This window comes from Callionymus lyra, chromosome 17 (assembly GCF_982586985.1).
Source record: "Callionymus lyra chromosome 17, fCalLyr1.hap1.1, whole genome shotgun sequence".
Lineage (NCBI taxonomy): Eukaryota > Metazoa > Chordata > Actinopteri > Syngnathiformes > Callionymidae > Callionymus > Callionymus lyra.
In genome coordinates this window covers 13155102-13166887 of record NC_141834.1, presented here as the reverse complement: position 1 = coordinate 13166887, position 11786 = coordinate 13155102, and the positions used below count along the sequence as shown (strand labels likewise).

At 42.4% G+C, this 11786-nt stretch overlaps 1 protein-coding gene across 3 annotated transcripts; it reads left to right on the top strand.

The window, feature by feature from the left end:
- Nucleotides 1-301: 301 nt before the first annotated feature.
- Nucleotides 302-8885, top strand: LOC148062549 (neuronal acetylcholine receptor subunit alpha-7-like). Of its 3 annotated transcripts, none has more exons than XM_087812097.1 (9): nucleotides 302-410; nucleotides 3076-3215; nucleotides 3281-3325; nucleotides 3455-3561; nucleotides 3623-3702; nucleotides 3764-3931; nucleotides 5089-5283; nucleotides 5548-5744; nucleotides 7837-8885. In XM_087812097.1, exons 1-9 carry the CDS (start codon nucleotides 356-358, stop codon nucleotides 8644-8646), a joined length of 1797 nt encoding a protein of 598 aa, XP_087668223.1. In that variant the 5' UTR covers nucleotides 302-355; the 3' UTR covers nucleotides 8647-8885. The 3 variants fall into 3 exon arrangements, with proteins under 3 accessions (XP_087668223.1, XP_087668222.1, XP_087668224.1); XM_087812096.1 differs by having other exon boundaries at nucleotides 3452-3561; XM_087812098.1 differs by having other exon boundaries at nucleotides 323-410; nucleotides 3087-3215; nucleotides 3452-3561.
- Nucleotides 8886-11786: the final 2901 nt, after the last annotated feature.

Sequence of the window (11786 nt, the reverse complement as noted above, 5' to 3'; positions counted from 1 at the left end):
CGATCAAAGTTTATGTTTGTACAGTTGAGTCAATAATACAAAATAAAGCAGCATGTAGACATCCAAACAGTTTACATGTAACAATGTCCAACTTTTTTTTTTTTTTGCCCACACATGCATAAGGAGCTGAGCTGAAGGAATCCAAGTGTGATGAAGCATGAAGGTTGATTCTCAGCTGTTGGTGGGGATCGCCCGCAGATAACAGCTCCTCCAGCATTTGCTCCTCTGCATCTCTCCCACCCTCCACTCTCCTCCGCTACTTCCTCCTCTTTTTTTTTTCCTTTTTTTTTCTCTCTTCCAAACCTACTCTTCCACACTGTGGGTCTCCCCCCAGTGTGCCACAGAGGGATGCAGCATGAGGAGGGCTCCGAGTCTGTGGCTTCTGCTCCTGGAGACGCTTTTCTTCCACGGTGAGTTTACTTTGGATGTGTTGCTCGTGTGCATGTGTTCCATAAAGTTGTAGTTTCGGAGCCACAGAGAACATGTTGTTTGATGCAGTGAAAGGTAAACAAAACAGATGTCAGCACATTCCCACTGCATCTGGATTGATTGAGCTACTTTCCTGATTAGATAGACAGATGGATGGATGGATGGATGGATTTATGGATGGATGGATGGATGGATGGATGGATGGATGGATGGATGGATGGATGGATGGATGGATGGATGGATGGATGGATGGATGGATGGATGGATGGATGGATGGATGGATGGATGGATGGATGGATGGATGGATGGATGGATGGATGGATGGATGGATGGATGGATGGATGGATGGATGGATGGATGGATGGATGGATGGATGGATGGATGGATGGATGGATGGATGGATGGATGGATGGATGGATGGATGGATGGATGGATGGATGGATGGATGGATGGATGGATGGATGGATGGATGGATGGATCGGAAGATAGATACATTTCTGGATGGATGGATGGATGGATGGATGGATGGATGGATGGATGGATGGATGGATGGATGGATGGATGGATGGATGGATGGATGGATGGATGGATGGATGGATGGATGGATGGAATAGATAGATACGATAGATAGATAGATAGATAGATAGATAGATAGATAGATAGATAGATAGATAGATAGATAGATAGATAGATAGATAGATAGATAGATAGATAGATAGATAGATAGATAGATAGATAGATAGATAGATAGATAGATAGATAGATAGATAGATAGATAGATAGATAGATAGATAGATAGATAGATAGATATAGTAATTGCCTGCTGAAGAATGAATCAAGAGCAAATCGAAGCGTCCCCCCAATTCTCATCGCAGTGAGTGCTGTTGTGCGTCTCTCTCCTCGTGCTCTTGTGTTTAACGGTTCCACTATTTCCTGGCGTTTTTTATGAGAGCGCAAAGACTCCCGCCGCCTCCCCGGCGATCAATCACCGATGCAATTGATTAGAATCCGAGGCATCGGCTGTCCTCTCCTGCCCCCGCTCACCACATATCATCATCATCGCCTTCAGCAGTTCACGCAAGGCAGAGTTCAATTTCCATTTAAGTAGGAATCTGTTACGAGGAGAAAAGAAATGTAATTGAAGTACGTTCATAAAATTATCTATAAGACATTGAAGAGTCAAATCTAGTTGGTGAATTAATTGCACATTAAAAAGAACAGGTAGTAAGATCTCAATGGTTTGAGTCTCAAATGGATGACTAACCTACAACTGTAGCCTTTTAGTCGTTACCATTAATTTGTAATCAGACTTTTGCCTTTTAGCTCAGCTCTTGCTTTAATTGGACAGCCCAAATAAAGCTCTGACCAAAATTGAATTTACAAACCATTCCACTAGGGCTGGGTAACGAACTCCGGTTCTTTGGAGGCGTCGACCGAAAATGCTTTGCTAGTACAGAGTATTGAAACATGCTTCGTCTTTTCGGTGTCGGTGCCCAGAGGTTGATCTAGTTTACAGACGGGTTCACTTTTAGATCTACACATTATAACTGTGATTAAAAAGATGGTGGCGGCGTTCGTCTGCAGTGAAGTGATTTATAGATTAGCTTATTGATGACGTTTCTTCAGGAACCAGTAGGCACTGGTTTCGGTGCAAGCATCGAACATTTTTGATCAATACCTAGCCCTACATTCCACCCACTTCTGAATACGGTGTCAAACCTAAAAGGGGCTCCAAGATGGAGCCAACAGTAGGTGAGATCATCGGGTCACCAAACCAAAAACCCCCTTGAAATGCTTCCTCAATACATAACAAAGTATAAAAGAATCATCCATAAGTAATAAGACAAAGGTAAGGTAAGGTAAAACTTTATTGGTTCCTCAGGAGATCTCCTTCGGGAAAGAATAGTTCTAATCAATCAATCAATCAAGAAATTCTCATCTTAAAGTAAATGTCAACTGTTGTCACGAATCTAAAGAAAGAGTAAAACAGTTAACCCAAAGGCCTGTAATCAAATGTGTTCTTTGTATGCCTTGTGTTGTCTCTAGGTCAAGGTTTTCGGCTTTAGGGTCATCTTGACCCTGATATATCACAAGGGTTAAGAATGCTATGAGATATATTTATACATGCTAACAGACAGATGTTCACATATAACTGAAAAAAAAATTTGGATAAGAAACTGTTTTCCATGTAAAGGATAACCATCTGGATTAAATGATTTTTTGCAGAATGTTGTGTGATGAGTTTCTGTTTGATTTAACTAATTTTCTATGAGTCATGCTTCAAATGCTAAAATGGTGTTTCATTATCTAGATAGGGTGATAAAGAGTAAAACAAAACACAATATTGGTGGAAATGAGCTGCTTGGCAGAGGTCTGCGCTCTCCATAAAGGCTTTCCTGAGTGCAGAATTGATCAATATTTCTATTAATTCGGAGCTCAACACCGCACGGAGGTCGGAATCTTGGCGAACAATTCTCCCGCACCACTAATAACCGGAAGAATAACCGTCGCCTGATTAATCACATTTGGCGAATACTGAGGCGACACCAGCCAAAATCCGCAGGCATCAATTATAGAGTGAAATAAACGACATCCGGGAACTGTAGTGGATCTCATGTGGATATTGATCTTCTCTCTAAAACCTAGAATCACTGCAGGGCCCACATCAGCGCTTCCTGCTGCGGGAACTGCTCCGGGACTACAACCCCATGGAGAGGCCCGTGGCCAACGACTCCCAGGCCCTCACGGTCCAGTTCTCCTTCACCCTGATGCAGGTCATGGACGTGGTCGGTGTGACACGCCAACACGAAAACCAGTATCTTAACACTTAACAGTGTTTCTCTTGTTAAAGGATGAAAAGAATCAGATTCTCACCACCAACGCCTGGCTACAGATGGTAAGAATTCCCGATGAAATGATAGTTTTCCCTTCGATCGTTCCACTTTTAAAAGGAATCCTTGGATCCCCATCATGAAGATCATGCTTCAGGTTCAGAGTAGAAACACTGGTTCTTCTCTCCCAGCAGTGGTACGACCACTACCTGCAGTGGAACCAGTCGGAGTACCCCGGCGTCAAGAACCTTCGCTTCACTTCGGATCAAGTGTGGACCCCCGACATCCTGCTCTACAACAGGTGCTTGTCCATCAAACACATTCTCCAAAAAACTAACTCACAGAACGACTTCCTATGCCAGTGCTCACGACAAGTTTGACGCCACGTTTAAGACCAACGTCCTCGTGAACTCCAGCGGCTTCTGTGAGTATCTGCCTCCAGGTAAGACCCGAACGAACTCGGACAAAAAAAACCTCAGGCCTCTAAGGTTTTTATTCCTCAGGAATCTTCGTCAGCTCCTGCCACGTCGACGTGAGGTGGTTCCCGTTCGACATCCAGCGATGTGAGCTCAAGTTCGGCTCCTGGACGTTCGACGGTTGGATGTTGGACATCCAGATGAAGGAGGCGGACGTGTCGGGCTACATGACCAACGGAGAGTGGGACTTGCTGGGTGAGAAAGGCCTGACTTCATGTTTTTCATTGAACATTTGCACCGATTAGAACCATCATATCCTAGGTTTCCAAAGTACTAGTTATGGGCACCGGTTTTAAATTCATTATTAACTGAATTAACTCTCTCTTCTATATACTGTATATTAAACTGATGGACAAACATGTATTAAAACCTTTCTTGAATATATGTAACATAATCTCACACTTAAATTCATAATAAGTGAAGAGTTTTAAGGATCGGGGGAAATGTGAGTTCTCCTACTAGAGCGGGTCAGAATTCTTTCTGCAGAGTTTTGGATCAACTGCAGGCGGGAAAGATCCTTCTTGTTTGGACACGAAAATAAACTGTTACAATAGTCTAAACGAGAAGAAACAAACACATGGATGATAAGCTCCAGATCGTGTTGTGACACCATTTTCCTAATTGTGTGGGACAAAAGCAATGAAAATAACTCCTGCATATGTAAAAACCTTGTGCTAAAACTCATTAATAATTTACACATTTTTCAGATTAAAAAAGTCGTTTTTTCTTAATAATGTGGTTGGAAAAAAATTAAATCCTGTCCAGCACCCATGAAAATGTGATTTCTTTTAAACTACCCACATCTCCAGCATCCATTTGCACATTTTATTTTAAATTCAAATTTTGATTGTTTGGCAAAAATTGACATCTTCATTAAAGAAACAACATTTCTCTGTGTGGCAAAATATTAAAAAGACGAATAAAACATCTTCTGCACACATGAAACGTTCCATGAACACATATTAAAATCTGTAAATTACCACCGACATCATTGTGTTATCTCTGGGTCAAACTGCCCAGAAGCCCTGAAAAACAAATGTGTTTGGGCTATCCCTTGTGTTGTCCCTTTGTGAAAGTGATCGACCTCCCTGGCTTCCATAAATACATATGCAGTGGTGCAGGTCGTTCATTTTGAGCCAGAGACAATACAAGGGGATACCACAAACACATTTGTTTTCGGGACACCTTGACCCAGAGATAACACAAGAATAAATTAATAAAACAACAACTCTCTACTCACACATACTTGTGGCATTTAAAAAACGCTGACAAAGAAGTTCTAGTCAAGCAAGTTTGAAACGTCGACGCTTGAACATGTTTTCTTCTGCAAAAACCCTCCGTCGACCCTCCAGAGGTCCCTGGCGACCGCCACGAGGTCTTCTACGACTGCTGCGCCGAGCCGTACCCGGACGTCACGTTCATAGTGACCCTACGGAGGAGGACCCTCTTCTACGCCCTCAATCTCCTCATCCCCTGCGTCCTCCTGTCCTCCATGACCCTGCTGGTCTTTCTTCTGCCGGCAAACTCCGGAGAGAAGATCAGTTTAGGTGAGGATCTGAACAAAAAAAAGAAAAGAAGAACTGAAAGCGACACTTTGTCATCGCGATGGTAAAGGGAATCAGCCGGCGATGGAGAGAATAATAGACAGAGAAAGGGTAGATTTGGGGGAAAGACGAGAAACTAAATGAGCTTTTTTTTGAAGTGTCACCAAAGACGGATGAGTGAGGAGAGACGGCGAGCACGGAATACTAAGCGTTCTCCGTCTCTGCTGTTGCATAAACATCCTTTTTTTTTCTGCGACTCGCTTCCAGGCATCACGGTGCTGCTCTCGCTGACCGTCTTCATGCTGATGGTGGCGGAGATCATGCCCGCCACTTCGGACTCGGTGCCTCTGATTGGCCAGTACTTCGCCAGCACCATGGTGATCGTGGGGATGTCGGTGGTGGCCACGGTCCTCGTGCTCCAGTTCCATCACCACAACCCCAACAACGGACACATCCCTCGCTGGGTGGGTTTTCTCTCTCGTCACGACCGCCTTCTTGATGACCTCGCGGGGCTTGTTGTGGGATCCGTGTCGAGAGGAGGGAAGCGATGACGCACTTGAATCTGTTGATGAATCATCGACATATGTTGTGATGCAACACAGCAGCAATAATTTTAACTTTTTCTTCTGATGAAAGTTATTTGGAACAGTCTATGCTCAAAAATATGAATATTTTAAGGTCCTTTTTGATACATAACATTGCGCTAATCGGCGTGATCACAATACGACTGCTTAACGGCTTCTCGGAAGTGGGTCGGAGATGGCAGTTGCATTTATTTCCATAATGTCGGAAGCAGTTTTTAGAGCTTCAAGGAAGAGAAAAACCCTCATAACTAGGGGTGTGTATTGACAACAATATGGCAATACGATGCATATCACGATCCAGGGTCAACAATACAATATATCGTGATACTGTAGTAACAAGGATATATGCGTATTATTGTCGAGTACTTGACTCTGGTGTTGCAGTATTTACAGACCACATGACTCTTGACGAAGTCGTAACTGCTTTCATTTGTTTTGAAACCAAAATATGTCCAAACATCAGCTTTAAAAGCTGCTGGGGTCGACTGTATCCTCTCGTCCTCAGTCATCATCGTGATCTTGCGGGATTTTGTAGGTCATTTGGATGTAAAGACCGCTGCCATTTAGTGGCTAGGAGGTTTCATTGCAAAACCAAAAATAAAAAGATGCTGTGAACATTTGTATAAGTTAATGGCAAATAAATAAAATCGAAATCATTTATTTTAAACACCAGAAATATAAAAAATCCGCTCCAGTTTCCATGGCAATGTTCAGTTCAGTTCATTTTATTTTTTAAAGTAATTACACTGTTCTAACAATTAAATCCTAATTTGTGCTGCGGTCTAATCCTCCGAAAAATGCTTTATGAAATCGACAAAATGTTTTTTTGGGAGGTTTCAGGTGTTTGCATTGCAGGGATACAGAACAGAAGATGAGGTCGGTTGCAGGGTCAGGCAGGCTGAAGACACAGGACAGTGTCCAAGTTTTGGATCAAAACCTTTTGACTTTAATTCTATCTTCTTGAAGAGCAGAGAAAGGTAACACAAAAGGTGTTAAAAGGTAACACAAAACGTAGTGGGACTTGCTAATTACCGCACCTATCTAACTTATGGTGCCAACAAAACATTTAACTCCCATGATTCCCTACTACAAACATATCTATTTAGTGTAGCTAAATGGTCCTTGAGATACTCTATTTAAAATATAGGTCCATGTTGCCATGTCAAAAGTGATCGATGGCTACGATTGACTGGGCGGCAAAGCACTATAAGCGCTGTGCAGGTCATTGTTACTGAGAGGGTTGTTCAAAGAGATGCCACTTCATATAGAAGTTCTAATATTTTTCAATGAAATCATGTGAAAACTACTGGTCACTACTTTACTAAAATTGTGCTGTGTCTCAAATCGCATACTTGCGTACTCAAAGTTAGTATTTTTAGTGCGTAAGTGCGTCTCAATTCTTAGTATGCGAAATTTAGTGCGCCACGCACATTAAATTGGCGTACTAACACGCCCACAAAACTGAGTATAGATCGATGGACACTAACCACCCTAAACTGCTGCCATCTTAGTGACGTTGTAAAGAGAAGTTACGTCATATATATGCATATATATATATTCATATATGTACAGGTGTATTTTCAGCAGCAGTAGGAGGATGACACGTCTTCGGTGCTGATACCAGCTTAAATATTTCGCAAATATTTTGATTCTCATATTTTTTCTTTATTTCTTTATTTTAAAGTTGCAAAACTCCTGGCGATAGCGTTCAAACAGCTGGTTGCAACATCGTTAAATAGAAGCAGAAGAAGAAGCTGTCGCTTAATTTCTGGTTAGTGTGTAGCAGCAGTGTTTGATTTGAGACATACTATCTGTGGAGAATTTGCGTACTAGTTAGTATGTACACTATCCTGATGCATACTAACTTCTAGTATACTAAGAGAAGTATGCGATTTGAGACACAGCATTGGTTTAGAACGTAACCCCCCGATAAACGAGGGACCACTGTATTCAAACCTACATCTTCCGACAGGTGAACCTGGTCCTGCTCCAGTGGGTTCCTTGGTTCCTGCGGATGAAACGTCCCGGAGACGGAGGAGACCACACCAACAGTCAGGTGGACTCCCAGAGCAAGACGCTGTCGTCTCCCACCACCACCGCCACCACCACCTCCATACACACCCCGGTACCGTCCATCCTCCCCCAAAGTTTCACCTACCTGCACGCCAGCCTGGCTCAGCTCAGTCACCCCATGCACCCCGGAGGGAACTCCAAAACCCTTCCCAGTTCCGCTCAAGTCAACGGCCACCTTCCGTACATGGGCTTCCAGACCACCGTGGACTTGGATCCGTCTCAGAGGAGCAGGATCGGTTTCAGAAGAGGCAGCGGTGGACAGTTTGGGGGAGACGGGGAAGGGGGAGCGGCGGGAGGTTCGGACACACCAGACCATCATATCGTATCCGCGGCGAAATTCGGAAGCCCGGCGCCGGAGGCTCCGATTTCCCCGGAGTCGGACGCGGCCACGACGTCTTCGGGGCCCAGCGGCGTGGACTCCGTGGCCGGGGCCGGTCGGGCCAACGTCGCCAACGCTCACTCCGGTCTGCTCCGAGGCGTCGCCGTCGACAACCAGCTGCAGGCTCTGCTGGCCGAGGTCCAGTTCCTGGTGGAGCGCGTCCGCGAGCAGGACCGGCAGCTCAGCGTCGTGGAGCAGTGGCAGTTCGCCGCCGCCGTCGTCGACCGCCTGTGTTTCGTGGGGTTCAGCGTCTTCAACATCGTCTGCACCATCGCCATCATGATGGCCGCCCCCAACTTCGGAGAAGCCTTGTCCAAAGACTTCCTCTGAGAGAAGCATCGGAAAAAAACACGCTGGAAGCACAATTTTGATCGAGTCAGACGAACAATCCATTCTCCTAGTTTGAGCTTCGATCAGTTAATCGTTTGACTAAGGGTGTGTTTAACCCCTTAAAGCCGGATTTATTTTACATCACTGTTTCAAAAGTGAATGCTGTTGGAAAAAAGCATTTTTTCAACCCAGTGGGAAGCATGACTATTATAGCATTGGATCCAAAACTTGCATGTCAGAGTTTCTATCATTTCTAATAAACGGTGGTCATAAGGAAGCGTCGGTGATTTATCATTAAAGTAGAAATTGCAAATATTCTTTAATTTAAAAAAAGGAAAAAAAATAAGTTGCCCTACATTTACTGTCTCTATAAACCAGGATAGCTTTTTCAGCATTTGAAAAAGCAAAGTATGAATATTTAATGTGCCCAAAAAGTTACAGAAAGTGGTTAAAAAAACCAAACTGGTCCAGAGATCCACTTTCAGAACATGACCACATTTAAACAAGCTAAATATTCTTCGTCCTACCATCAATTCCCCCCCAAAAAGTTTTAAACTATGTTTTGCAGCTATTTTGTTAGTGGAGGATACAATGCTAATGCTATGGATCGGTGAACAATCCAAGCTCTAGAAACCAGTGTCGGAAGAAAACATCAAAATTGAAACCAATTTTTTTTTATTGTCACCAAACCAATATTTAAACCAGAAACAAGTAAAAGAACACAATCCTCCACTAACCTGCTCATTTAAACACACTATTTTAAACGGAATACAATTGCAAATATATTTTAGCTGAATAATTTGGTGCATTTTTGAGCTTTTGAAATACCGTTATTAGCTTAATGCCGTAACAGGTGGCAACATTTTTTATTAAACTTTTTTAACAGCAGCGATTTGACAAATCTTCAAATATATGAATAGAGGCACTGGAAACACTAATGGCCTTAGACCAGAGGTTTTCAAAGAACTGGCCGCCAGGGGGCGCCTAGAATCTTTTTTGTAATAGAATGGTAGTGAATATAATTTGACCTAATATAAAATAAAATGCTTTTTTTTTTAACCTTTTACACTGAACAACAACAATCCTTGATCTTGGATCTCAAGTTTACGGGTCAACCAGGTTCGTAACCGAGTAGCTTGTAGCTAGCTAAGCACGACATGGACAGTTTCCTGAGAAGATAAAGGAGCATCTGCCCTGGAATATTCTGCTACTAAAAAAATAAGATTTCATAGCCATCAAGAGTATGAGGCGACACTTCAAGTATGGCTTAATAGCTAAAAGAAAAATGGTCAAAAAAGGGGGTATTTCAAAGGGGGTCCTAGGTCACACGATAATGGTTTTTGGGAACCCCCACCCGAGCCTCCTCATAGTACCTTCTGGGCGACCAAGCAGAACCAGGATGGAGGGTTTTGATGATTTTAGTTTGAGCTCTTAAGACTCCAGGACTTTTATCCTAAAAAACACGTCTTTAAACCAAGATTACCGAAGTTAGCACTCAAATGCTAACTAGATTAAGGCGCCTATGAAAGGACTATTGAATCGAAAAACATTTTGAAGAATATCTACCCCACCTTTGACCTCCAAGACCGAGAGAAACTATATATTTTTTGCTTCTTTCGATTGCTGAATCCAGGTCATACCAAGTAGTCAAAGTATTTCTAGAAGGCTTGTCAAAAAAAAAAAAAAAACCTGCACACTGCAGAAAAAAAGAAGAGTGGGCGTCTGCTGAATCGTGTTAACCTATAACTATATGCACACGAGTGAAAATCCTTCGCCTCATCAATCTGGCTCAGAAAAACTGCAGCTGAACTTGGGAGACAAAATAAAAGAGTCTCATCTCTGAGGCAACATCGGCTCCTTTAATGGAACTTTAACAGGCTGCCGGGAGGACGAGGGCCGACGGAGAGGGCAGTGGTGGTAATGAAGCGTGGTCATAAAAGAGGAGAAGAAAGAAGGAGAACGAGGGAGGGAACATGACTCGGAGTGAAAGGAAACATGCTGAGGAGGCAGCCGAGGACAATAAGGGTTTTTAAACGGATTACTCATTAATGAGAAAGTAGACGGGGACGAGGCCCTCGGACTCAGCAGTCCAGGGGCGACTCCTCTTGGCAGGAGGTGGAAGAAGAATCATTATTTATGTTCCCATCTTATCAGGAGCGAAGCGAGCGCTCTCTCTTTTTATTCATATCATCGATTGATGCGAGCAGATGCAGTGAAGTGGGCCGAAGATTTTAATGGCCGCGGAGGGTCTTCGTCAATGTGTGTTGGAGCCTCAGGCGTCATCGTCAGGTGTTCGAGTGATGGAGAGATGAAGGGAGGTGGAGAGGAGAGTGAGGTGGGAAGGGGGGATGCAAGATGAGAAGAAGGAAGAGGAATCTTTAAAGGAGAGCAAATTAAAGGTGTGTTCTCACCAACTTAGTCGAGGAAAGTGACTGTAGGTGCTTTTATGAGCGATCGATTATATGGTGCGTTTATGAGACAAGTATATTTAAACTCTTTTATTTTGCAATCTGTACTAACAAACGCTAAAGTTGAAACATCTGAAAAATATTAACAAGTCAGAGAAATTAATTTTAAGCCAAGTTTAATTGAAATAAATTCAAATTCAAGGTTTCTTAATACGATTTAAAGTTAAAAAACAACTGGAGAAAAAACTCCACTTTCATAGCAACAGGTTTAGGGACAATTTAACCCATTATTTTTTAGATTTCTAAACATAAACTTGAATTGCAGATGTCACTCGGGTGACATTAAAGGATTTGAATGTAGTTTTTTTCAAACCCTTTTGACTTTTAAAACCACTAAACATCAAGAAGACATTTTTCTGCTGCTTTTTAAAGATCGTTTTGACATGTGTTTCAAACCTTTGGCATGTATTGATGCGTAAATGTATTGATGTAAATTGAGAATAAAAAGAAAAATAACGATAAACTAAATTTATATAACTATCAAATTCTCATTTTGAAATTTTTACCTTCTTCTCTACATATTTTTGTTTTCTTACCTTTTTTTCTATTTCTTTCTCCACAACTATGAACGATCTTCGAACACTTTGTGTTCCTTAAAATGGGAACAAAAGGAAAATATATTTATATATATTTTATTCTCATATTGTTTTGTTCGTACATTTAAGATATTCA

Coding starts and splice junctions, on each gene's coding strand:
- LOC148062549 (XM_087812096.1), top strand. CDS start 356: ATGAGGAGGGCTCCGAGTCTGTGGCTTCTGCTCCTGGAGACGCTTTTC. Junction 3,216..3,280: donor TGATGCAGGTCATGGACGTG/GTCGGTGTGACA, acceptor CTCTTGTTAAAG/GATGAAAAGAATCAGATTCT. Junction 3,703..3,763: donor CTGTGAGTATCTGCCTCCAG/GTAAGACCCGAA, acceptor TTTATTCCTCAG/GAATCTTCGTCAGCTCCTGC.